At 40.2% G+C, this 26,805-nt stretch overlaps 1 protein-coding gene across 1 annotated transcript in view; it reads left to right on the forward strand.

The window, feature by feature from the left end:
- Positions 1-26,805, forward strand: part of Cnot1 (CCR4-NOT transcription complex subunit 1) — an 87,230-nt gene that overhangs the window by 59,895 nt on the left and 530 nt on the right. The window contains 22 exon segments of the mRNA XM_048355468.1: positions 495-572; positions 961-1,114; positions 1,117-1,137; positions 1,934-2,064; positions 4,163-4,459; positions 6,050-6,190; positions 6,285-6,389; positions 6,962-7,081; positions 8,729-8,920; positions 9,804-9,946; positions 10,071-10,179; positions 10,272-10,441; positions 11,072-11,303; positions 14,681-14,929; positions 15,609-15,772; positions 16,333-16,450; positions 17,987-18,088; positions 19,996-20,169; positions 22,314-22,463; positions 23,017-23,197; positions 25,570-25,702; positions 26,432-26,566. Coding sequence (XP_048211425.1) covers positions 495-572; positions 961-1,114; positions 1,117-1,137; positions 1,934-2,064; positions 4,163-4,459; positions 6,050-6,190; positions 6,285-6,389; positions 6,962-7,081; positions 8,729-8,920; positions 9,804-9,946; positions 10,071-10,179; positions 10,272-10,441; positions 11,072-11,303; positions 14,681-14,929; positions 15,609-15,772; positions 16,333-16,450; positions 17,987-18,088; positions 19,996-20,169; positions 22,314-22,463; positions 23,017-23,197; positions 25,570-25,702; positions 26,432-26,566 — 3,299 coding nt within the window.

Consider the following 26,805-nt stretch of genomic DNA (forward strand, 5'->3'; position numbering starts at 1 on the left):
AGCTCTTCAGCTCAAGGCTAGGACAACGCCACTTCCCATTTTCTTGGGGTTAATTGGAGATAAGATTTTTATGGACTTTACTGCCAGGGGTGGCTTTGAATCTCGATCCTCAGATCTCAGCCTCCTAAGTAGCTAGGATTACAGGCGTGTACCACCAGTGCCTGGCTTAGCCTAAGTTCTTACTAACATAAAGCCCATCCGGCCATCCATCCATCCATCCCTCCCTCCCTCCTTAAGCAGCACTGGGACTTGCACTGAAGGCTCTTTTGCATTTGTTAGTACTATATACTTGAGCCATGCCTTCAGCCACTTCCATCTGTTTTTGTTAATTTTAGATTCAATATGTAAAGCTAGATGAAATTATAAGACTGAATATAATCAATGGGCTTGTGTTTTGGTATTTTCTTAAAATAAGATGATGAGGATTTTATATGGTCACATTTTAAACTAAACGTTGATTTTTGGAGCCATCTTATCATGCCAAATTTCTTTAGGTTTTTAGGCCACCAAACCCCTGGACAATGGCAATTATGAATGTATTAGCAGAGCTACACCAGGAACATGATTTAAAGGTAAATGTAATGAAGCTTTATCCTTTGGAACAGTCTCTGCCTGTGTGTATTAGTTACAGTAACCGCAGACTTTGAGGGAATTCTTTTGGGGTGGGGGGCTAGTCCTGGAGCTTGGACTCAGGGCCTGAGTACTGTCCCAGTTTTCTTTTTGCTCAAGGCTAGCACTCTGCCACTTGAGCCATAGCATCACTTCTGGACATTTTCTATATATATGGTGCTGGGGAATCGAACCCAGGACTTCATGTATATGAGGCAAGCACTCTTGCCACTAGGCCATATTCTCAGCCCTGAGGGAAATCTTAATAGCTGAATTGAGTGTAGACTATGTTATGAATAAAACTAAATTTTTCATTCTAAAATTCTAATTAAAATACTGGTCTTAATGCAGTTAAACTTGAAGTTTGAAATTGAGGTGCTCTGCAAGAACCTTGCATTAGACATCAATGAACTGAAACCTGGAAACCTATTAAAAGATAAAGATCGCCTGAAAAATTTAGATGAGCAACTCTCTGCTCCAAAGAAAGATGTTAAACAGCCAGAAGAACTCCTCCAATCACAACAACAAGTAAGTGTGACAATTACTTTAGCCTTTTGTTAATCAGAATGTTTTCTTACATGGTACATCTCGGTGTACGTAGCAAACTGTTAACTTCTGCAGCTGTGTGCTGAAATGTAATGTACATTTTTGGCAAGCCTTATGTAATGAAGCTACCACTGACAAAGGGGTTACATACTTTGTTCGCATCTTATATAGTAATGGAATTTACTCCCCCATGTCAATAATGGAACTTGAACTCAGGACCTGGGTACTGTCTCTGAGCTTTCTCACTCAAGGTTAGTGCTCTGCCATTGAGTCACAGCTCCACTTCTGGCTTCTTGGTAGCTTTTATTGGATGTAAATCTCGCAGACTTTGTGCCCAGGCTTTGAACCAGGATCCTCAGATGTCAGCCTCTTAATTAGCTAGGATTTATAGGCGTGAACCACCAGTGACCAACCAGAATTTCTTTTTCAGAAAGAGAAAGGTGAGACATTAAAACTTTTTTTTTTTTTTTTTTTGGCCAGTCCTGGGCCTTGGACTCAGGGCCTGAGCACTGTCCCTGGCTTCCTTTTGCTCAAGGCTAGCACTCTGCCACTTGAGCCACAGCGCCACTTCTGGCCGTTTTCTGTATATGTGGTGCTGGGGAATCGAACCCAGGGCCTCATGTATACAAGGCAAGCTCTCTTGCCACTAGGCCATATCCCCAGCCCACATTAAAAACTTTAATTCAGTTAGTTTGGTTAGATAACCAGACTTAGATGACAGCTTAATATCTTTTATTAATCAACAAATATACTCTTCTTTTTAATCTTTTACATTTAGCAACTTCTACAACACCAGCTACCAGTACTACTTGTACAGCCACGGTTCCACCACAGCCACAGTACAGCTACCATGATATCAATGTCTATTCCCTTGCAGGACTGGCACCACACATTACTCTAAACCCAACAGTAAGTAAACACTAACTACTCCACCCTCCCAATTAATTACTAGTTTGTGACAAAGGCATCTATTTGGTCCTTCCTGCATTCTCTGCATTAGTAAGCGCTTGTTACCAAGTTAGATCTTTGAATGTTACGTAGTACATTTGAGAAATTTTTTTCTTGCTCTTAGAAATAGTCAAAATGATTAGCACATTCCTGTCAGCTAGTCTTATCCCAACTCTTGATAATTAAGACTAAGAAAATAACAATCTCAGATTGTTCTTTTTTTTTTTTTTTTTTTTGGCCAGTCCTGGGCCTTGGACTCAGGGCCTGAGCACTGTCCCTGGCTTCTTCCCGCTCAAGGCTAGCACTCTGCCACTTGAGCCACAGCGCCGCTTCCGGCCGTTTTCTGTATATGTGGTGCTGGGGAATCGAACCTAGAGCCTCGTGTATCCGAGGCAGGCACTCTTGCCACTAGGCTATATCCCCAGCCCCTCAGATTGTTCTTAACAGGTCAAAAGAGCCCTGATATATATAGTAGCCTTTTGCTTTTTACTTTTATTAAAATGTTACTTTGGCCTGTATTAAGCTTGGGGGCCGGGCGGTGTCAAATAACCAGGAGCCAGCTGGGTTTTTTTCTTTTCCTCCAGTCTTGGGGCTTGAACCCCGGGCCTGGGCAGGCAGTCCCTGAGCTTATTTTTGCTCAAGGCTAGCTCTCTACCATTTGTGCCACAGTGCCACTTCTGGCCTTTTCTATAAATGTGGCAAGCTGATCTTTGTATATAAAATTTCCAGGCCAGTGTTGTGAAATGGAATTTTGTTCTTTTAATTATGTTTATATTGGGTTGTTTCTAGGAGGCTGTCAAATCTAAAGTCAAATAACACCTTAGAAATTTCCTTTTCTGTGCTTAAAGGTAGTATTTAGTTGGGATATTCAAGGTAGATATTTATTGCCTTTTTTTTTTTTTTGGCCAGTCCTGGGCCTTGGACTCAGGGCCTGAGCACTGTCCCTGGCTTCTTCCCGCTCAAGGCTAGCACTCTGCCACTTGAGCCACAGCGCCGCTTCTGGCCGTTTTCTGTATATGTGGTGCTGGGGAATCGAACCTAGGGCCTCGTGTATCAGAGGCAGGCACTCTTGCCACTAGGCTATATCCCCAGCCCCCTATTTATTGCCTTTTGTCTGTTCTGCTTAACTTCCTTTTTCTTTTTTGAGGCAAGATTATGTAGCCAAGGCTGGCCTTAAACTTTCCACCCTCCTTATGTCAGCTTCCTAAAAATGTTGTAATTGTGTGTCCTACTACACCAGCTTAGCTTAGTGTTGGTGTAATTCATAATCCTGTGGTTTGAGTTCTCATTGTTGAGTTTTCACAAACTCAAAATGTTCACAGATATGGTAGTACTTTTGTATTAGAGTTGAAGGTTTTTTGTTTTTGTTTTTGTTTTGGTTTTTTTTTTGCATGTGGTCCTGACCTTGCTATTTAATCTTGGAATTACCATGTGTAAAATAAATCATTAACTTCTCTTCTACTCTCCCTTCTGTAGGTTTGGTAGGCAGTGTTCCTATGATTCCTTTTTGAATTATGCTTAGTATTTGAACATTTCATGTTCATTATGAATATTTCTTACAAACAAGTTATAGACACCCTAGTGAATGTTAGGGCATAGCTTATTCCAGAAATGAAAGATCAGAAATAGTTTTTCAGTAGGCACTGTTAAAGCTTGCTAATCTCAGGAACGATTTGTCACAATATTAATTTTTTTTGAACTGTTTGAGGAATTGCTTTGTAATCTGTACTTTAGTTATAATTGTAATTCAGCAAGTTATGTCTATAGCACATAATACATATTTTAATAAATCATTTGCTTGTTGAATTTGACTTCTTAAAATAAAGATATACTTACTATCAATGGATCATAAGCTATGCTAGGTACTTTTTTCTCTATATAGCTTAGCTCCCAGGTTTTCCTTGATTAATTTGTTGATTTTATTAGAAATACATGCCTTCTAAGGCTAACCTTGAAGTAATTCCAGAATTGTGGGAATGCTGATAAAAATTGGATTGTCTTATTTAAAGCAGTTAACTTACTTTTTCTGTTTGTGTATATGTTGTGTCATCCCTCCCAGATTCCCTTGTTCCAGGCCCATCCACAGTTGAAACAGTGTGTACGCCAAGCAATTGAAAGGGCTGTACAGGAACTGGTTCACCCTGTGGTGGACCGATCAATTAAGATCGCCATGACTACTTGTGAGCAAATAGTCAGGAAAGATTTTGCCCTGGATTCGGAGGAATCTCGAATGCGAATAGCAGCTCATCACATGATGCGTAACTTGACAGCTGGGATGGCTATGATTACTTGCAGGGAGCCTTTGCTGATGAGCATATCCACAAACCTAAAAAACAGTTTTGCCTCAGCTCTTCGTGTAAGTTGGTTATTTATTTGGCGCCGATATGGGAGCCAATGGCTCACACCTATAATCCTAGCTACTCAGGAGGCTGAGGTCTGAGTACACAGTTCAAAGCCAGCCTGGGCAGGAAGTTTGAGACCCTCCAATTAACAACCAGAAAACCAGAGCAGCTGTGGCTCAAAGTGGTAGAGCCCTAGCCCTGAGCTGAAGAGCTCAGGGACAACACCCAGGCTACAAGAGTTCAAGCCCCATGACTGACAAAACCCCAAAAACTCTACTTCCAGGCACTGGTGCTCACTCCTATAATCAATCCTAGCTCAGGAGACTGGGAGCTGCAGATCATAGTTCAAAGCCAACATGGGCAGAAAATTCCATGAGACTTATCTCCATTTAACCACCAGGAAACCAGAAGTGGCATTGTGGCTCAAAGTGGTAGAGCACTAGCTTTGAGCAAGAGACCTCAGGGAAAGGTTCTCAGGCCCTGATTTTAATCCTCATGACCTACCAAAAGGAAAAAAAAACCTCACTACTACTTATCTTCCAGAAATTTCTGTGCCTATGGCTGCGAGAATTACCTTTCAGTCCTGGGGGGAGGGGGGGGGTTGTGTGTGTCTTGTTTTGTGCACATGAGTGCCAGCCAGTACTAGAGCTTAAACTCAGAGTCTCTCACACTTTTTTGCTCAAGGCTGGTATGCTACCACTTGTTGTTGTTGTTTTTTTTGTTTTTTTGGTTTTGTTTTTTTTTTTAAAATTATTTATTTATTTTGCCAGTCCTGGGCCTTGGACTCAGGGCCTGAGCACTGTCCCTGGCTTCTTTTGTGCTCAAGACTAGCACTCTGCCACTTGAGCCACAGTGCCACTTCTGGCCATTTTCTATATATGTGGTGCTGGGGAATCCAACCCAGGGCTTCATGCATACAAGGCAAGCACTCCTGCCACTAGGCCATATTTTCAGCCCCTATGCTACCATTTGAACCACATCTTCACTTCTGGCATTTTGCTAGTTAAAGAGAATCATGAACTTTTCTGTGTAGGTTGGCTTTGAACCATGATTCTCAAATCTCAGCCTCATGAGCAACTAGGATTATAGACAAGAGCCACTAGTACCCAACAATCTCTCAGTCATAAATATTTATTTGATGTCTTTTTTGTTGGTCGTGGGGCTTGAACACTGGGCCTGGGCGTTGTCCTTGAGCTCAAGGCTAGCACTCTACCACTTGAGCCACAGTGCCACTTCTGGCTTTTTCTATATATGTGGTGCTGTGGAATTGAACCCAGGACTTCATGTATACGAGACAAGCACTCTACCGTCACTAGGCCATATTCCCAGCCCTGGAAGTACTTTTAAGTCTCAGATGTCATGGTAAATAAGTCCTTTTTTTTTTTTTAAACTAAGTAACTACTTTCATGTTCACAATGTTTATAGCAAACCAATAAAATGCTTAGTGTCTTTTCTTAAAATGAGGCAGTTGGTTGTTAAAAACATTCCAAGGTCACAGCGTATTTGTAACTATCACCTAAATTTGAAATGTATTCTTTGGATGTATTATATTTTCCATTATCCAACTTTAAAATTTTTCTTTCCTATTTTTCTGTTCTAAATAGACTGCATCCCCACAACAAAGGGAAATGATGGACCAAGCAGCTGCTCAGTTAGCTCAGGACAATTGTGAATTAGCTTGTTGTTTTATTCAGAAGACTGCTGTAGAGAAAGCAGGCCCTGAGATGGACAAGAGATTAGCAACTGTAAGTGCGTAATATTTTCTTTAGGCTGGAAGTGTTTTGTTATTTAAGAAGATGCCTCATAACAAGAACCTCAGTGACTGTTTTTTATTTCCAGGAATTTGAGCTGAGAAAACATGCTAGGCAAGAAGGACGAAGATACTGTGATCCTGTTGTATTAACATATCAAGCTGAGCGGATGCCAGAGCAGATCAGGCTTAAAGTGAGAACTGGACTCTCTCTGTCTCTGCAAGTCCCCCCCCCCCCCCCCCCCCCCGCGCCGATATTATTGGCTGTATCTGTTTACTGATTCTAGGACAGTAGGACTAAATGTTTCTAAGAAAATGTCTTAACCCAGTAGCACTTTACTTTAAAAGTATCTGTGGAACAGGTGTCGAAATAGCCTGGGCTCTTCCATTCCACAAAGTCATTAAAGAAAAGATGCTGCAGAGACTTGATGTGCCTCTAAGTTTTAGCTTTTATTTCCCAACTTAGACTTCCCTAGACATATCAACATGATGATGGGGAATCTAATACTATTTCGTGGCACCAAGGGAGAATTGCATGGCCCCATCTGAGACCATATCTTCAGTGAATATAAGTGAGGGTATTCTTGAGAGAGAAATGGGAAACCCTCTTCTGCACTGTCGTCTGTGGCCATCAGTTAATGCCCACAGTATGTTTTGATGGCTTTTGTCAGAACTCTTGGGCCAATTCCTGTTCAAACATTAGCTTTAAAAAACTTTACTTTGATTTTAAAATGGATTCTGTCAAAATAGGCTTTTCTTTTTTAAGGTTGGTGGTGTGGACCCAAAGCAGCTGGCAGTTTATGAAGAGTTTGCACGAAATGTACCTGGCTTTTTGCCTACAAATGACCTAAGTCAGCCCACAGGATTTTTAGCTCAGCCCATGAAGGTAAAATACTTCACTTGGATTAAATTGGGTGTTTGTAAAGTGTGATTTAAATGTATTAGTTAATATATCACTATTCCTAGAAGCTCAAGTTATAGGGAAAACATAGTTATTGAATACTGTGTATCAGACCATCCTGGCATATAGAGTTGTTTCTTGTTTGTGCACTGGTACTGAAGCTTGAACTTAGGGTATTAAGTTTTTGCTCAGCCTTTTTCATTCACAGCTGATTCTCTACCACCTACCTGAACTATACCTTCAGTCTGGCATTTTACTAGTTAGTTAGATAAAAGTTTCATTAACTTTTCTGCCTGGTCTAGCTTTGAACTGAGATCGAGATCTTAGCTTCTTGAATAGCTAGTATTATAGTGTGAGCCACTGATACCTTACAGAGCTTACATTTACAATTTTGGTAGTTAAGCCCATGATACTAGTCTGATTCTAATGGTCAGATGTGTTAGAGGAAATTTGACCTCTTGGCTTCCCTTAGGGTTTTTGTAATGTGTTTTCTAAAAATTTGCATGTTGACCATAATAAAAGCATCAAAATCAGGAAATGTAACTGTGTTTTCACAGACTTCATTGTCTTTTTACCAAGTTGTCAGGATACTTTTTTTTTTTTTTTTTTTGGCCAGTCCTGGGGCTTGAACTCTGGGCCTGAGCACTGTTCCTGGCTTCTTTTTGCTCAAAGCTAGAACTCTACCAGTTAAGCCACAGTGCCACATCCAGCCTTTTTTTGTTTATGTGTTGCTAAGGAATCAACCCAGGGCTTTAGGCATGTTAGGCAAGCACTCCACCAGTAAGCCACATTCCCACCCTAGGATAATGTTTTATAGAAGACCTGTTTGAGTACTACACATTTCATTTTTAAAAACTCCCCTAACTAAACTTTCACATCCTTGAAACTTTCAAAGATTATAGACCAGTTATTTTCAAGAATAGCCTGATTTGAACTTGGACAGTGTTTTCTTGTGACTGTACTTAGGTAATGCTCTGTATTTACATTACTACAAATACCATACCATTATTACTGCTATTACCCTGTGTATGTGGTACTGATGACCCACCCAGAGCATGCCAGGCAAGCACTGCCACTGAACTGGTGCAGTACCTTTTTGATAGGAATACCACTGATACACTGTTCTTGTTATGTTTAGGCACGCTTTGGCAGTTGCTATGAGTACTATATTTTTCATGTCTTAAAACACATTCTTAGACTGTATAGTAGTTGCTATATGCCACCAATAATGTGGTCGTCCCCAGTCTTTACTCTGCTATACTTGATATACCCTTTCTATACTCTGGTCACTTGATTATGCTGGTGCCTGATAATTTTCTACTCTCAAATATTCCTGCTCTGGAGCCTGCCTTGCACCACCATATTTCATAGCACTTCATAGCATTATGACTGGTAGCTCAGGAAGCAAGCCTGGAAAAGACACTTTTCCTAAAAAAGTAAAAGGAACTGCTGGGCGCCAGTGGCTTATGACACCCACCTACACACACACACACACACGCACACACCTACACCTACCTACACACACCTACCTACACACACACACACACACACACACACAAATGAGAGAGACCTTCAGTGAAGAAAACCTTAATTTTTTTCCCCCTTACCTCTTTATTTCCTTCTGTAACACAGCAAGCTTGGGCAACAGATGATGTAGCTCAAATTTATGATAAGTGCATTACAGAACTGGAGCAGCACTTACATGCCATACCACCAACTTTGGCTATGAACCCTCAAGCCCAGGCTCTGCGAAGTCTTTTGGAGGTTGTAGTGTTATCACGGAACTCTCGGGATGCCATAGCTGCTCTTGGCTTGCTCCAGAAGGTTGGTTCTTGATATTACTTGTGGAAGAAGGAAACTAGCTTTGTAGAATTTGAGTTACTTGCACTCCCATCTGCAAACTTAGGAAATTATTGTTAAGACTAAATAAGTTACCTAAAGCAATTTCTGTGGTATAGGTTTTTTTTTTTCCGTCTTAGGTAGAATATGGTTATGACAGAGGGAAAATTTCCTTAAGAAAATATTTTCTTGGAAATAAGACTATTGAGCACACTCTAAAAGAGAGCTTGAGAATTTGATGGAAAAAGACTCTGAAGAGGCTAAAGACAGTGATGAAAACCTCAGGTAGAACTTAAGAGTGACTCTTAATTCCAGCAGTTAGGGTCACCAAATATAATGGTAAAGGGCAGAGTAAGGAGATTTGTTACATGGCAGCTATGGAGAGATAGTACTTAAATGCATTTTAAAGCCATCTTCAGGGTATAGACATGAGTATATACTTAAATGGCAACAGGGCTAAAGAAGTATGTAAAGTTAACAGTCCCTGTCACAGATTGGTGGTGGATGACCATTATCTTGGTCCTTGTTTTGGGGCAGGTTCTGGAGAAGTTTGGAATTGACAAGTCATCACTGCCTAGTGGGTAGTGAGTCCTGAGGAAACTGTATTGTTCCTTAGGTCCTCTTAAAGTTGTTGATCAGTGATAAATCCTGTTCTTCCTGAATTCCAAGGTGATTGCAAAGTGACTGCAGAGACAGTGATTTAGAGCAAAGAAGCATAGAAAATAGAGACAGTTATGCCAAGATTTTCTGTAGTCCAGATAGCCATTTTGAAACTTTAGAAAGTGGATAGTATTTCTCATTGAAGTTTGATGTTTAGCTTTCATAATTGGGGTGAATATTGTTCTAAACATTTTTGTTTTGCCCACAGGCTGTTGAGGGCTTATTAGATGCCACAAGTGGTGCTGATGCTGACCTGCTGCTGCGTTACCGAGAGTGCCACCTCTTGGTACTAAAAGCTCTGCAGGATGGCAGGGCATATGGATCTCCATGGTGCAACAAACAGATCACAAGGTTCGTGAGGGCCTCCTGTATTTGGCTCTTTAAGGCATTCTTAATCTAGAACAAAGTTCCAATAATCTTTTTTTGTTTTATATAGTGTGGTTTAGCATCTGAATAAAATCCTTAACTTTCTTAGGTGCCTAATTGAATGTCGAGATGAATATAAATATAATGTGGAGGCAGTGGAGTTGTTAATACGAAATCATTTGGTTAACATGCAACAGTATGACCTTCACCTAGCTCAGGTATGGAAGAAGTTTACTTGAGCCTACCAAAGAACTCAGGAAGTGTTTTCATTTGTGTTTTCTCTCTTACATTGTATTTTCTGTGTTGCCAGTCAATGGAGAATGGTCTAAACTACATGGCCGTGGCGTTTGCTATGCAGTTGGTAAAAATCCTGCTGGTGGATGAAAGGAGTGTTGCTCATGTTACTGAGGCAGATCTGTTTCACACCATTGAAACTCTCATGAGGATTAATGCTCATTCCAGAGGCAATGCTCCAGAAGGGTGAGGATGAAATGCTTTGATCACTCTGTGCATTCAACACTCTTCCTAAAAGCTTTAGAAATGAATATACAGACTTAGTAATGTTACTTATAACTTCTTTGCCTGTAGTGTGTAACTTTAGTTAGGCATTACATTGCCTGTGGAAGTAGGAAAGCTTAACTAACTGCCAGGTCTTTTTGGTATTGAACAGTATATGTAGTGATTTTTAACTTGGTGTCAGAATCCTTTTCTGCCTTAGTTCTGCCACTTAAAAATACGCTAATTTTAAGCAAATGGACTTAACCTTTCTAGGCTTGTTTCCAAAATCAAATGGAAGCAAATTTTCAAACAGCTGTTGAAAATAAAGAGAAATAGTATAAAGTACAGCAATGAATGAAAATAGATAAGCAGAGAATGAACTACTTGTTGATTCTGACCATCAGCTCCACTTCAGTGGATAAGTTTTTGGTGAAGTAGTTTAACTAAAGTCAAGACATTTGTGTATATTGTGTTGTCGTAAGTAGGGAGGTGCGGAGAGACTGGAAATGCTAAATCAATGAAGTGTGGTTTCTGTTCAGTAATCAAGTTGTCCAACTGTATGAAATTATAACTGTGAGTAGACTGATTTTCACTCTGGATTTATCATATTAGATTGCCCCAGCTGATGGAAGTAGTACGATCCAACTATGAAGCAATGATTGATCGTGCTCATGGAGGCCCCAACTTTATGATGCATTCTGGGATATCTCAAGCCTCAGAGTACGATGACCCTCCAGGCTTGAGGGAGAAGGCAGAGTATCTTCTGAGAGAATGGGTGAATCTCTACCACTCAGCAGCAGCTGGCCGTGACAGTACCAAAGCTTTCTCTGCGTTTGTTGGACAGGTAGAGCTTTTGGAAAGAAAGGTGCTTTTTATTCAACATTAAGTAGGGTGTGATACCTCCAGTATTAAAACTCAGCATTATATACTTGTGGTCAGAGAGTTACCTCCATACTCATGCAAACCAAAAATACAAGATCATTGTGCTCTTGTTAGTTCATACAGCCCATGTTTCCTTACTGTTTATCAAAACTTTCAGTGAAGTTTGCATTCCCTAAGCTCACATTAGTCCTATTTATCACATTCCACTTGTCAAACCAACAGTATATAATGGGTTACATAATAATAGGTTGGAGAATAAAGGTGAAAATTTTAATTGGCAGGATAATCAGTAGTGATAGGTTATTAACTAGTGAGATTTTTATAGATTATGTTTAAAAGATATAACAGCTAGACACCTTAGCTCATGCCTATAATCCTAGCTACCCAGGGAGGCTGAGATCTGAGAGTTGCAATTCAAAGCAAAGCCAGCCCAGGCAGAAAAGTCCCCTTGAGGCTCTTACCTCCAATTAACCACTCAAAAGCCAGAATTAGAGCTGTGGCGCAAAGTGGTAGATCACTAGCCTTGAGCAAAAGAGCTCAGGGAAGTGCACGGGCTCTGAATTCAAGCCTCATAATAAAAGACACAAACAATTAAATAGTACTGTAGGGCATTTTGTAATTTTAGTGGCTGGCAACTGAAAATAGCAGCATACTCTTGGAAAATGCTTTTCAGTTTTTCTGTTTACTAAATTTGATGCAAATGGGGTTTGGAGGCATGGTTCAAGTGGTGGGCCAGTAGCCATAGTGTGAAAGCATTCGGTACCTAGTTCAAGTCCAGGTCTCAGACCTTTAAAAAAAAAAAAAAGGAAAAACAAAAAAAAACCCCAAAAACTGATGCACCAGGTATTGGTGGCTCACCTCTGTAATCTTAACTTCTCAGGAGGCTGAGATTTGAGGATCACAATTCAAAGCCAGCCTGGGCAGGAAAGTTCATGAGTCTCTTATCTCCAATTAACCAGTAGGAACCTGGAAGCATGGTGGCTCAAAGTGGTAGAGTGCTAGACTTGAGCAAAAGTAGTTCAGGGACGGAGCCCACCCATGACTAATCCACCCCAACACCCCAAGAAAAGGACACAAAATTGGAGTTTGAGTTAAAGTATATGATGGAATCAAGCCCCTAGCTAAAATTCATATGTCACAAGAACAAACAGTTATAGACAGGATGAACAGAAAAAATACAGAAAGATAGCCATTAGTATTCTACTTTTGGTCATCAACTGCTTTCAGTGGCTTCAGGGTATAAGAATGATAGTCAGTGTGTCCTCATAGTAATATAACTTGGTAAGAATGATAGCCCTCGCCCTTGAAGTGACTTTAAAAAATTAGCTTGTCTCACTTATATGGGGGTGGAGAAGAGTTAGTGTTACATTTCCACATGTTTACACTATATTCCAGTCAAGTTCACCCTGCTATCCTGAATTGGCTTTTGAATGTTATAACTATTACCAATGTTATATTTGTTCAGGGTGAGCTATCTGCTTATTACATTTTTCTCAGCTGAAACTTGGTTATGTTGCCAGAGAAAGATTGTTAATTGGCTCTATTTTCAAATACGTGTCAGTTGATAAGTGGAAGATCTGATTTATATTCTGGAATTTGTTACATGTTGCATTTACTTTTCAAGATAAATGATATTTAGTAAACTACTAGATAAAATTCTCTACTAAAAGTCTAATATAAAACATCCTATTGAAAAACTATTACTGCACATTTTTAGTTTTGATTTCTTATCTGAGTGGAAAAATTTTAAATCAGTTGGGTTTTGTGATCATTGCTATTTCATGGGTATGGATGTGGCTTTTCTGTCTCAGCTCTTCCTGTTGACTTGTTTGCTCTTAATCTTCTTGAGAAAGACTATCACACTTTTGTGGTCACTTTTGCTCTGTGTTGTATCACTATTCCCCCAACCATACTAGATACTCAGGGTCTTGTGTTCGGCTTGCTTGGCTAGCACTGTAAGCAGCTGAGCCATTGATGGCTTCAGAATGTGATCCTCCTGTTTTCAGCATTCTGAGTAGTTAGGATTACAGAAATGAGCCACAGCACGTGGCTGGCTGTTCTGGTTATTTTGACACAGTGTCTTGCTTTCTGCCCCAGCTTGCCTGGCCTGCAGTCCTATTTATGCTCCCTGTCATTGCTGTGAGGACAGGCAGGTACCACCACATAGCCTTTCCTACTGAGATGGGATCTTGAAAATGTTTTTTGCCTGGGCTGGCCTCAAACTGATCCTGCCTGCCAGGATTAAGAACAATGTGAGCCTTTTTTCTCCTTCCACTCCTTCAAATTTTAATGTAGGCAGAAGTTCTTTGGCTCCCTTTCTGCCTTGGCATTGGGATACATTGTTATCAGGATTGTACCAGTTTAGCTGGTTTATTGGTTATAAATTGCTTTATAATTTCCAAAATATTCTTCATAATTTTTTCTTAAAGTTTGATTGGTCTAAGTGAGTGCTGACCTCTTTAACCTTTATGCATATTTTCTGTTGTCATCTGCTGACTGGCTTTTCTGCTCTGCCTTACTTCTAGACAAGTGTCATATAATTTGTATTTTCCTCCTTTTATTGTACTGTATTGTAACAGTTTTATTACATTTTAAAATTGCTAGCCATAATCTGAGTATTTTCATTTGGTACCTGTTTATTGTATAAATTAGTGCTTAGTGCTTTTCCTAAGGGTGGCTAGAGTTTCAAAAGCTCTTGTTACTGTTTAAGTAAAAGAAATTATCTGTTGAGTGCCAATGGCTTATACCTAGTGCTGAAATCTGAGGATCATGATTTGAAACTAGCCCTGGCAGGAAAGCCCCTGAGACTCTTATCTCCAATTAACCACCATAAAGCCAGAGTTGGAGCTGTGGCTCAAGTGGAAGAGCACTAGCCTTGAGCAAAAAAGCTCAGAGGCAGCACCTAGACCCTGAGTTCAATTCCCAGGAAGGGCACCCCCCTAAAAACAAACAAACAAAAAAAACCTTTAATTTTGTGAGAAGTAAAATACACGTAAACTTTCCTTCTGGGACAAAAGATACTTTTTTCAGAGTATCTTATGACATAGGCGGTTACTAAATGTTGGTTTTATTTGCATATTTTTCTAAATTACTTGAAGATACTCTCTCAATCTCTGTTCTCCATAAAACTCAAAACTGGAGGAATTGTGTCACAGTGCCTTAATGGAGAGAGAAGACATCCTCCTAAATGACATCTTTTTTTTTTTTCAAACAAGAATTAGGAATGGTGACAATAGGAATAAATGAGAGTATATATCTTAAGTATGGAAGTTGAGGCATACAAAGTTAATTTGTTCATATTGTCTTATTGTTTATCAATACTTTTGTTCTCCATGGTAGATGCATCAGCAAGGAATACTGAAGACTGATGACCTCATAACAAGATTTTTTCGTTTGTGCACTGAAATGTGTGTTGAAATCAGTTACCGTGCTCAGGCTGAGCAGCAGCACAATCCTGCTGCTAATCCCACCATGATCCGAGCCAAGTGTTACCACAATCTAGATGCCTTTGTGCGACTTATTGCACTGTTAGTGAAGCACTCAGGGGAGGCTACCAACACTGTCACAAAGATTAATCTGCTGAACAAGGTCTGAAATGCTAATTGTCATTGTCTTTGCACATTTAAGTCTGTCAGTGTTTCTTAACTTCTTTGTTCTGAGTCCTTACCTAAAATGTTCTGTAGCATTTCTTTTCTGTGCTGAACTTGAATTTGGATATAAAAATCCACCAAATGTTGGGAAAAGATTAGAATGCCATAGTAGGAAAAAAACCTGTTGGCTCATTTTAGACATTTCTGGGAATGTGAACATTGAAATAGTGCAGAAATGTGTGTGAACACGGAGATCATTTTGGTCTAGGGTGTTACAGGTGGGTCTTTGATGATCCTTCACTTATCACTGAGAGAATTATATAGAGAGGACAGGGTTTTTTCAGTTTGTTTTATTTTTACCAGTCCTGGGGCTGAGCACTGAGCACTGTCCCTGTTGAGATTGTTTTAGCATGGTAAAAGATGATGGTCCCTGGTGAAAACCAAGATTTTGGAAAACTACGGGAGGGTATTTATGAGGAATATATGAGCTAGGCCCAAAGATAGTAAAAAAAAAGAAAGAAATACTGCAAGCCATTCAAAGATATGGCTGCAAACATACAGTTTTTGTTTATATCTGTTCTTTAATGTAGGGTTTAAGGTAAAAAAAACATGATTTGAAAGTCTTCAAGGGACTTTTTGTACGATTTTCAAGCTGAGATTCTGTGTTTTCTATACAGGTCCTTGGTATAGTAGTGGGAGTTCTCCTACAGGATCATGATGTTCGACAAAGTGAATTTCAGCAGCTTCCCTACCATCGAATTTTTATCATGTTGCTCTTGGAACTCAATGCACCTGAGCATGTGTTAGAAACTATTAATTTCCAAACACTTACAGCTTTCTGGTGAGTATAGTATTGTTGGATTTAAGAGAGTGTATGTTTTATTTGTATGTTATGGTTTTGTGGGTTTTGTTTTACTGCTTGCCAGTACTGGAGCTAGAACTCAGCCTGAGTACTATTCCTGACCTCTTTTTTCAAGACAATGCCACAGCACCACTTCAGGCTTTTTCTGAGTAGTTTATTGGAGATAGGAGTCTCACCAGACTTTTCTGCTGGGGCTGGTTTAGAGCCGTGATCCTCAGATCTGAGCCTCCTGAGTAGCTAGGATTACAGGCCTGAGCCACTGGTGGTGTTCTACCGGTTTTTCTTTTTGAAGGCATAGCCCATGTTGACCCGGAACATAAAGTCGTCTTGCCTCAGCCTCCCAATTCCCATAAGCAATCCACCATTATGTCTGACTGAGAGTTTTATTAAGAGCTGTTGTTTTGATATAGTAAAATTTTAGAAGTAGAACATTTTTGTATTTTGGGGCTTGTTAATTTTATTTGTAAACTGGCTTACATATTATATTTATGTGTTACTTTTAAGGTTGAGCTTTCTAATTTGGATTTTTCTTCTTTCAGTAATACATTCCACATTTTGAGGCCTACCAAAGCTCCTGGCTTTGTATATGCCTGGCTTGAACTGATCTCCCATCGGATATTTATTGCAAGAATGCTAGCACATACACCACAGCAGAAGGTGTGGCTGCAGTTTATCTCCTATTGATGAAGACTGCTAACTATTTGGGGCTTGTTAGCACTGCCTAGAGATTTAGTAGCAATTGTACAATTTTCACGTTTACTTGGGAATTAGTCTATGTATTGTTGGGTCTAGTCATGGAGAGGGACTTAACAAGACCTTGACTGATGTTGCCTGAAAATCAATCTCTTAAAGGCGTTCTGAGGTGGTCTCCCCCAAGTCTATACTGCTTTATATACAGTAATGATGATTTTACATACTTGTTAAGGCTTTTTAAGTTGGAATCCTTAAGTACTTCCTTAGACATGTGAATAAACCTATGGATAATGGGACCTTGCTATTTTTATAGGTTCCCATTCTAAATCCTGAAGGCTTATCTCATAGGTAACACCACTAAACTTGCGGGGAGTGGGGGGAGATGTGATGTTGCTGCTTCTGAGAATTGAACTTATGGCATCACATGTGGTAGGGAAGCACTCTTAGATGGAGATTTCTCCTTTAATGCTACTTTATTTGAAGAATTCTAGTCAGTTATATTAAGAGTTCTTAGTGTAATTAGGAGTAAGGTGTGATTTATGTGAGGAATTTATCATTTTGGGTTTTTGGAGGGGGGGGGGCAGGGTGCCAGTCCTGCGGCTTGAACTCAGGGCCTGGGCACTGGCCTTGAGCTTTTCTGTTCAAGGCTAGCACTGTACTACTTGAGCTATAGATTAACGTCCACTTTTTTTGGGTAGGTAATTGGTAGTCTCATGGACTTTTCCTGCCTGAGCTGGCTTTGAACCATGATCCTCAGATTTCAGCCTTCTGAAAAGCTAGGATTACAGGTGTGAGCCACTGGTGCCCATCTTTCATTTTGTAGTTTAATAGCAAATAGGTGCAACCTTTTAAAGCTCTCTCCTTTGGCCCTCAGACAAGAAGAAAATATGGCTACAATGTGCTGAGGTGAATTTAGCCCACACACCCCCCCCCCCAAAAAAAAAATGCAAAGGAATTAATCCTTTAATGAAGTTGGTTTGTTTCAAGAAAGACTTTCCCTTTCCAAGGGAGGAATAAAATATATTACTTAAAATTACTCAAGAATGAAACATAATCGGCTTGGTTGAGGGATAGTAAGTAGGCCAATTTATCTATTAGTATAGAATTGGTGTTGGAAACACAAGTTATTTGCTGAGAATTTAGGAATGGGAAAAGGAATATTGAGACCTAGGGCTCTTTGTAGACTGCAATTATATCTGAAACTTCATCAGGTTCTCCTCTTTTCTCCTACACTTTCCTTGCAGGTACTAGGGGCAGTATGCCTGAAATCTCTGGAACCAATTTGTTTCAGACTTTTGTTTCCCACTACCTTAATTCTTAGTCTTTTATTAGACTAGTGTAGCAACCACAGAGATGTTCACTTCTGTGTTTTCTACTTATTATAGTATGAGGAGGTGGATGGGATGGATAGTCAAGTCTTGCTTTAGCTGCTTAGATGTTTTCTGTTGGCTGAACCACATTTGAGTATAATTATGACTCATGTACATTTCTTTCATTTAGGGATGGCCTATGTATGCGCAGCTACTGATTGACTTATTCAAATATTTAGCACCTTTTCTTAGGAACGTGGAACTCACCAAACCTATGCAAATCCTCTACAAGGTAATTAATTAGGATTTACAAATTAGAATAACTTTCTGAGCAAAAAAAACACTTTAGTCTGGGTTATTAGACTTGGTTTTTATTAAGTTTTTTAAAGATTAATATGTACATGCAGGAAAGTATAAAGTCTTTGTTATTGCAAAACTTTGCAGGCTCGTGTGATTTCAGAAGATACTGTATCTTACGAAGTGCCTGTATTAGTTTATGCTTTTTAGCAACAAATCAGTTTCTTCACATCTTGCATACCTGATTTTTTGTTTTGCCAGTCCTGGGCCTAAGCACTGTCCCTGACTTTTTTTGCTCAAGGCTAGCACTCTACCATTTGAGCCACAGCGCCACTTCCGGCTTTTTTCTATGTATGTGGTGCTGAGGAATCGAACCCAGGGCTTCATGTATATGAGGCGAGCACTTTACCACTAGGCCACAGTCCCAACCTATACCTGATATTGTTTTTAAGCCTCTTTGGTGGTGATTTTTTTTTTTAAATAGGGGATATAATTTGCCTTTTTTATTTTTGCCAGTCCTGGGGCTTGGACTTAGGGCTGAGCACTGTCCCTGGCTTCTTTTTGCTCAAGGCTAGCTCTCTACCACTTGAACCACAGTGCCACTTCTGGCCTTTTCTATATCTCAGCCTCCTGAGTAGCTAGGATTACAGTTATGAGCCACAGGTGGCTGGCTAGGAAGCTTATTCTAATGCATAAAACTTCAGCAATTGATATTCTGGAGAACTAAGGATTTTACCCAAGGGAATTTAATATTTTTATACTCATATCACGTAGATAGATATTTCTAAATGCAAGTGTATGATTTAGCTGTAGTGGTTTTTTTGTTTTTGTTTTTTTTAAACAAAAAGTAGGCCACCAGGGACTCATGTCTGTGTAATCCTAGCTACTCAAGAGGCTGAGATCTGAGAATCATGATTCTAGGCCAGGCTAGGCGAGAAAGTCCATGATACTCTTATCTCCAATAAATAATAGGAAAAGCTGGAAGTGGTGCTATGGCTCAAGTGGTAGAATACTAGCCTTGAGCAAAATGAGCTCAGGGGTAGCACCCTGGCCCAGGTTCCCAAGACTGGCAAAAAAAGAAAAAGTCTCACAATTTTCCTTCCTGGGCTGTCTTTGAATCATAATCCTCAGATCTCTACCTCCTGAGTAGCTAGGATTGCAGACATGAGTCACCAGTGCCTGTAGGGAGGAATCACCCACCCCACCCCCGGCCCTCCCAGTCCTGGGGCTTAGAGTCAGGGCCTGAGCACTGTCCCTGGCTTCTTTTTGTTCAAGGCTGGCACTCTACCACTTGAGCCTCAGCGCCATTTCCAGTCTTTTCTGTATATGTGGTGCTGAGGAATCGAACCCAGGGCTTCATGCATGCAAGGCAAGCACTCTACCACTAAGCCACATTCCCAGCCCCGGGAGGAATCTTTTTAAGAAACTATTTTTTTTGTTTTGTCCTCTTCCCCATCTCCTCACCCCTCACTTCCTACCCTGTTCCACTTTTCTTAAGTACTTAAAAAAAAAAATGCTGTCCTGTCTTCTTGGTTTTCGTTAGTTCTTTTCCTAGATACTTAAGAGATGCTTATTGCATTCTTTCTAAGATTTTTTAAAAATATTTAAAACTACAGAGGGGCGCTTATTGCATTCTTGTGTTTTTGGTTTTGTGTGGAATATGTTAATATTTAATTTTAAGATAATGCTTAGGTTTTCATGTCTAGATGTATATATTTTAATAAACTGGATAAACAACCTGTTGATATTGACTGAACTATAAATTCTTGGTTATTAAAGTATTCTGTTGTCTTTTAGCTTTTTAACTTTGAGTTAAATTAATAGAATATGTGACTTCCTTTTCTCAGTGTGGAAGTGTTCTTTTTTTTTGTTTTTTGTTTTTTTGTTTTTTGTTTTAAATAGGGTACTCTAAGAGTGCTGCTGGTTCTTTTGCATGATTTCCCAGAGTTCCTCTGTGATTACCATTATGGGTTCTGTGATGTGATCCCACCCAATTGTATCCAGTTAAGAAATTTGATCCTGAGTGCCTTCCCCAGAAACATGAGGCTCCCAGACCCATTCACTCCTAATCTGAAGGTAATGTTCCAAACAGTTGAAGAAATTATATTTCAAAATTTTTCTGATAAGGGGGTAGGAATATGGCCTATTGGAAGAGTGAAGCCCTAGGTTCAATTCCTTAGTACCACATATATAGAAAAAGCAAGAAGTGGTGTTATGGGTCAAGTGGTAGAGTGCTAGCCTTGAGCAAAAAGAAGCCAGGACAGTGCTCAGGCCCTGAGTCCAAGCCCAGATCTGGCAAAAATAAAAATTCTCTGATAAGCAGGCTGACAGTACTAGTGCATGCACACACGCAGTGTTAGGTATGGGTACTGTTAGGGGGAAATAATTTTATTAATCCTCATGGGCATGATCATTGCTACTAGCAGATGTTAATAAATTGGTTCAGTGTTTCTAGTTGCTATTTGTCTTCCTTCTTTTTTATTTTTTTTTGTACCAGACCTGGGACTTGAACTCAGGGCCTGGCCACTATCCCTGAGCATATTGTGCTCACGGCTAGCACTCTACTACTTGGGCCACAGCTATGAGCCACTTGAGGCTTTTTGATGGTTAATTGCAGCTAAGTTTCATGGACCTTCTTGCCCAGCCTGGCTTGGAACCATAATCTTCAAATCTCAACTTTCTGAGCAGCTAGAGCTACAGGTGTGACCCATTGGTGCCTCAGCTATTTCTTACCTATTTCCTGATATTGTGGCTTTGTATTCGGGGCCTCTTGTTCTTTCTTATTAGCTTTTTCATTAAAAAAAAATTTACCTTTTTTCTCATAAGTAGTTGTATAAAGAGGTTACAATTCTGTAAATAAGGTTTTTGAGTATAATGCTTCTTGGTCAATTCAGTCCTCTCCTAAAAACGTTAAAAACGTTTCTGTTTCTTGGTATTTATTTTGATAATTAATTGTTCAGAGCAGTTACACCTTTAGTTTCTTTTCCCACGTAAACTGTCTATTAGTTTGCTTTTGTTTGTCCTTTTTACTCATGGCTAGTGCTTAACTACTTGTGTTGCATCTCCATCAATGAAGATAATAGTCTCCAGACTTTCCTGCCCAGATTAACTTTGATGAACTTGCAACCCTCAGATTTCTGCCTCAAGTTACTAGGATTACAGATATAAGCCCCTGGTGCCAAACTTTCATATTTATTTTGTTTTGTTTTGTTTTGTTTTTTGCCAGTTGTGGAGCTTGAACTCAGGGCCTGAGCAGTGTCACTGGATTCTTTTTGCTCAAGTCTAGCACTCTACCACTTGAGCCACAGCACTAGGGCACCTAGGGCTTCATGTATATGAGGAAAGCACTCTACCACTAGGCCATATTCCCAGCCTCATATTTATTTTGATATTAAATTTAGAGTGATTTTAGAACCCAAGCCTAGGTGTTAGGGCATTGTGGGGACTAAGTGACAGAATTGCAACATGAATAGGACTTTGTAGTGCTCATATTTCACAAGTGTTTTTGTGTAGCTTGTAAAAAAGAACCAAGTGAGTTTATCAAAATATTTAAAGTGAGAAATTCCTCTCATTTTGTGTGTATGCATATTCTTATAATTAAAGATTTATTTAGGGGCTAGGAATGTGGCTTAGTGGTAGAGTGCTTGTCTCACATGCATGAAGCCCTGGGTTTGATTCCTCAGTACCACATGAACAGAGAAAGCTGGAAGGTGATGCTGTGGCTCAAGAGGTAGAGCACTAGCCTTAAGCAAAAGAAGCTCAGGGACAGTGCCCAGGCCCCGAGTTCAAGCCCCAGGACTGGAAAAAACAAAACAACACTGGTTTATTAAAAGATTGCAGACTTCTCTTCATGAAATAATGTGTATAGGTTTATATAATTATACAACTTTCCAGCTTTTATTTATTTATTTATTCATTTATTCATTCATTCATTCATTCATTTATTTATTTGCTTGCTTGCTTGCTTGCTTGCCAGTCCTGGGGCTTAGACTCAGGGCCTGAGCACTGTCCCTGGCTTCTTTTTGCTCAAGGCTAGCACTCTGCCACAGCGCCACTTCTGGCCATTTTCTGTGTATGTGGTGCTGGAGAATTGAACCCAGGGCCTCATGTATACCAGGCAATCACTCTTGCCACTAAGCCATATCCCCAGCCCCCCAGCATATAATTTGTTACTAGCTTCTACCGTTGATCCTAATTGTGATTTTTGGAATTTCTAACAGGTGGACATGTTGAGTGAAATTAACATCGCTCCCCGGATTCTTACCAATTTCACTGGAGTGATGCCACCTCAGTTCAAAAAGGATTTGGATTCTTACCTTAAAACTCGATCACCAGTCACTTTTCTCTCTGATCTGCGCAGCAATCTACAGGTCAGTTGGTTTGGCTTAACTCTGCTGTGTTCCATAGAAAGTACTTCCTATGCACTATTATGTGCATACATTATGTTTTATTAGCATTTTCAGGCTCATGTAGAGATCTTAAGACATGTTGCCATGTCTAATGGTTCAGCAAGCTTAACTGAACTATAAGACTAACTTTGATTTTTTTCTATACTTGGAAGTTTGATATTTGTTTTGTAGAATGACTTGAAATCAAGTTAATCGTCCACACAAGTTTCTCCCTTTCTAAAATATTGTAATGGGAATAGTACATACTTTCACTTCAAAAATGGTAGTACAGTGCTATTAGCAGAACGGTGATAGTTTTGTTTCGTTTCCCAAAGGAACTCATTTTTGTTGATGGAAGAACCAGTCTTGGGGGTTGGTTGTGTTTTTTTAAAAGTAACCCACAAGCATAAGGTAGGTGCTCATATTGAGAACTCAAGGAACACTGAGAGCAGCTTAGCTTTCCACAGAGACATAGGAAGAATTTAGAAGTAATGGTGCCAACATTTAAAGTAAAATTTCTATTTTGTTCCTATAGGTATCCAATGAGCCTGGCAATCGCTACAACCTCCAGCTCATCAATGCACTGGTGCTCTATGTAGGGACTCAGGCCATTGCACATATCCACAACAAAGGCAGCACACCTTCAATGAGTACCATCACCCACTCAGCACACATGGACATCTTCCAGAACCTAGCTGTGGACTTAGATACAGAGGGTGAGTGAAGCTGCCCCATCCCCACCATAAAGTTCCCTGTGCTTCTTGCCACAATCTGACCACAGACCTGCTTAAACCACCTAAATGTATTAGGGGCAAAAGGGACTGATCAAGTGGCAAAATACTTGTATAGCAAAGGAAAATCACTGAGTTCGTATCCGACTTCCCCTTGCTCCCTTCAAAAAATACACAGCCAAGTATAAAGAATTATCAGCCAGGCTCTGATAATCTAAGTGGCTCATTCACATGTATAATCCTAGCAACTTAGAAAGCTGAGGGTTGAGGTTCAAAGAAAGGCAGCCCCAGCAGACAAACCTATGTGACGCTTATCTCCAATTAAGCAGCAAAAGAGCTACAAGTGGATGTGTGGCTCAAGCGGTAGACTACGCTCTAGCCTTGAATGAGACAAACCAGAGTGTGAGGCTTTTGAATTCAAGCCACAGTACCAGTAACCAAAAAAGGAAAAAAAAAATTACCCAGGGGCTGGGAATGTGGCCTAGTGATAAGAGTGCTTGCCTAGCATGCATGAAGCCATGGGTTTGATTCCTCACTACCACATAAACAAAAAAGCCAGAAGTGGCTCAAGTGGTAGCAAAAGGCCCCCCCCCACAAAAAAAAAAAAACCCACCACAAATCCTGAATGAACTATTTTGATGCAGGTTAGTATGAGCGTAAATGTTCCTTTTGGTCAGGTTTCAATGTAGTCTCATTGTTTGTTAGGAAACTAATACTTAATCTGTGCCCGTTAGCCACATTGAGTGTGAGACTAGGACTTGTCTATTATAGCAATGTGAAGTGTAACTTGAGAATTGTACTCTGTTCTTTAGTAGTGACTCTATTGTTTTTGCCCTATACTTTAGGTTTATTACTTTTAACTTGTGTATTCTTGAGGCTGATCTTGTTTTTTGGTGGGTTGTGGAGCTTGAATGCAGGTCCCAGGCACTGTCTCTAAGCTTTTTCACTTAAGGGTACTGTTCTACCACAGTGCCACTTCTGAGGGGCAGTTTTTTTTGGCCAGTCCTGGAGCTTGAACTTACAGCCCGAGCATTGTCCCTGGCTTCTTTTTGTTCAAGCCTAGCACTCTACCACTTAAGCCACAGTGCCACTTCTGGCTTTTTTTTCCCTTCTATATATAGTGCTGAGGAATCGAACCCAGGGCTTCACGTATACGAGGCGAGCTCTTTACCACTAGGCCATATTCCCAGTCCTCCAGGCTGATTTTTATACACATGGTTTTGCCTGTTTTTTAGAAGTGGTAAGAAAACCTAAAAGTGAACATTTAAGAAAGCTGGATATTGCTATAGCAGTAAAAGGAGGGTAACTTTTAGGAAGTGTTGCTAGGGGTCACTGGGATAGCCTTACAAATGACAGAGGCTTACAACGAAGCTAAGTGTGAAAGGTACACACCTGTAATCCTAGCACATGGTGGGAGGCTGAGGCAAGCAGAATCACAGGTTCAAGACCAGTCTCTTATATACAGCAGGACATTTTTTCTTTTTTTTGGCTTGGACTCAGGGCCTGAGCACTGTCCCTGGCTTCTTTTTGCTCAAGGCTAGCACTCTGCCACTTGAGCCACAGTGCCACTTCTGACTGTTTTCTGTATTATGTGGTGGTGGGGAATTGAACCCAGGGCCTCATGTATACGAGACAAGCACTCTTGCCACTAGGCCATATCCCCAGCCCCCAGCAGGACATTTTCTGAAAACATTCAATATACACTAGTGGTTCTCAGAGTGTAGTGTGGAAAACTTTAGGACCATTGGTTTAGGACTTAGGAGCTCCTTGACGTCAAAACTTGAATCATAGGGCTGGGGATATAGCCTAGTGGCAAGAGTGCCTGCCTCAGATACACGAGGCCCTAGGTTCGATTCCCCAGCACCACATATACAGAAAACGGCCAGAAGCGGCGCTGTGGCTCAAGTGGCAGAGTGCTAGCCTTGAGCGGGAAGAAGCCAGGGACAGTGCTCAGGCCCTGAGTCCAAGGCCCAGGACTGGCAAAAAAAAAAACAAAAAAAAAACTTGAATCATAGTAGGACATTGGCTTTTGGTGTTACTGAATATAGAATACGTATTTTCAGAGATAACATGAATTGGAATAGTACAGCTATCTGAACATAGAGGGAAAAGAAATGCAAGTCTAGCTGTCTTTTAGTTGTGAGAAATATGCAGAATGTAAAAGGAGACAAATATTTTTAGGAAAATACAAGTATTTTTATTCCTTTTAAGTATTTAAAAATCTTAGCATGAAAAATACAGTAAAACCCACAGACCTGAAAACTTTGTGGAGTCTGGAGAACACAGATAAAAGTGAAGAGTTAAATTTCTAGCTCAGTCTTTTTGCTAATCCTAAGTCGAGTTTCCTTAATTTCTAGGCCGGTATCTCTTCTTGAATGCAATTGCAAATCAGCTGCGGTACCCCAACAGCCACACTCATTACTTCAGCTGCACCATGCTGTACCTTTTTGCAGAGGCCAACACTGAAGCTATCCAGGAACAGATCACAAGGTGAGAGGTTTGTCCAGAGGGTGCCTTTCCCCAGCCTCTTCATTTTAACTGTTTCAGTTCCATGTATTCAAACCTTGGATAACTTATCTTTCACATGTCTGTACTGTTATATAGGATAGAATTGTGGACAAAATGGGTGGAAGTGGTCTTTTTCTTCCCTAGTAGTCTGTTGAATTCCTTCTTTTGGCACCACTAGAGTCATGCAGAACTATTTTAAAAAGCAAAGGATCATAGTCTGGGAGTGTGGCTCAGTGGTAGAGTGCTTGCCTTGCATGCATGAAGCCCTGTGATGAAATCCTCAGTACCAAAAAAGCCTCAGTACAGAAACCTGGAAGTGGCACTATAGCTCAAGTGGTAGAGTGCTAGCTACCCTTGAGCCAAAAGCTCAGCGACAGGGCCCCAGGCCCTGAGTTCAAGCCCCAGGACTGGTTTAAAAAAAATTAGCCGATTGCTGGGACTATATTATATAAAGATGGAGAAGTAGGACATAAACTTACCCATTCACCTTAGTGAAGTGCTTATGGAATATACTTTATGAATACACTATAAGGAATATACATTTGGTATGTTCCTTATATAAAGTTATTTGACTTTAATGTGCCATTTTGAGACTGTATAAAGCCATAGCAAACTTATTCCTTGTTTTTTACAGTCACTGAAGAATAATAAGAGTGAACAGAGGCATGATCCTATTTTCTCTGTGCCTTAATAACCCTTTCTCCTTTCTAGGGTTCTCTTGGAACGGTTGATTGTAAATAGGCCACATCCTTGGGGTCTTCTTATTACCTTCATTGAGCTGATTAAAAATCCAGCGTTTAAGTTCTGGAACCATGAATTTGTACACTGTGCCCCAGAAATCGAAAAGTAAGTTGAATTATCTAGCAACAGGATGTTCATAGATTGTCTTCAATTAAAGAGGCAGTAGTAAAGCTGGGCCCTCGTGGGTCACTCCTATAATCCTAGCTAATTAGGAGGCTGAGATCGGAGGTTTATAGGTGAAAGCCAGCCCAGGTAAGAAAGTTCATGAGACTTTTATCTCCAGTTAACCACCAGAAAACCAGTTTAGCCTTGAGGAAAAAACGCTCACGGACGGCATCCAGGCT

Source organism: Perognathus longimembris, chromosome 10, assembly GCF_023159225.1.
Source record: "Perognathus longimembris pacificus isolate PPM17 chromosome 10, ASM2315922v1, whole genome shotgun sequence".
In the NCBI taxonomy this organism is placed as follows: domain Eukaryota; kingdom Metazoa; phylum Chordata; class Mammalia; order Rodentia; family Heteromyidae; genus Perognathus; species Perognathus longimembris.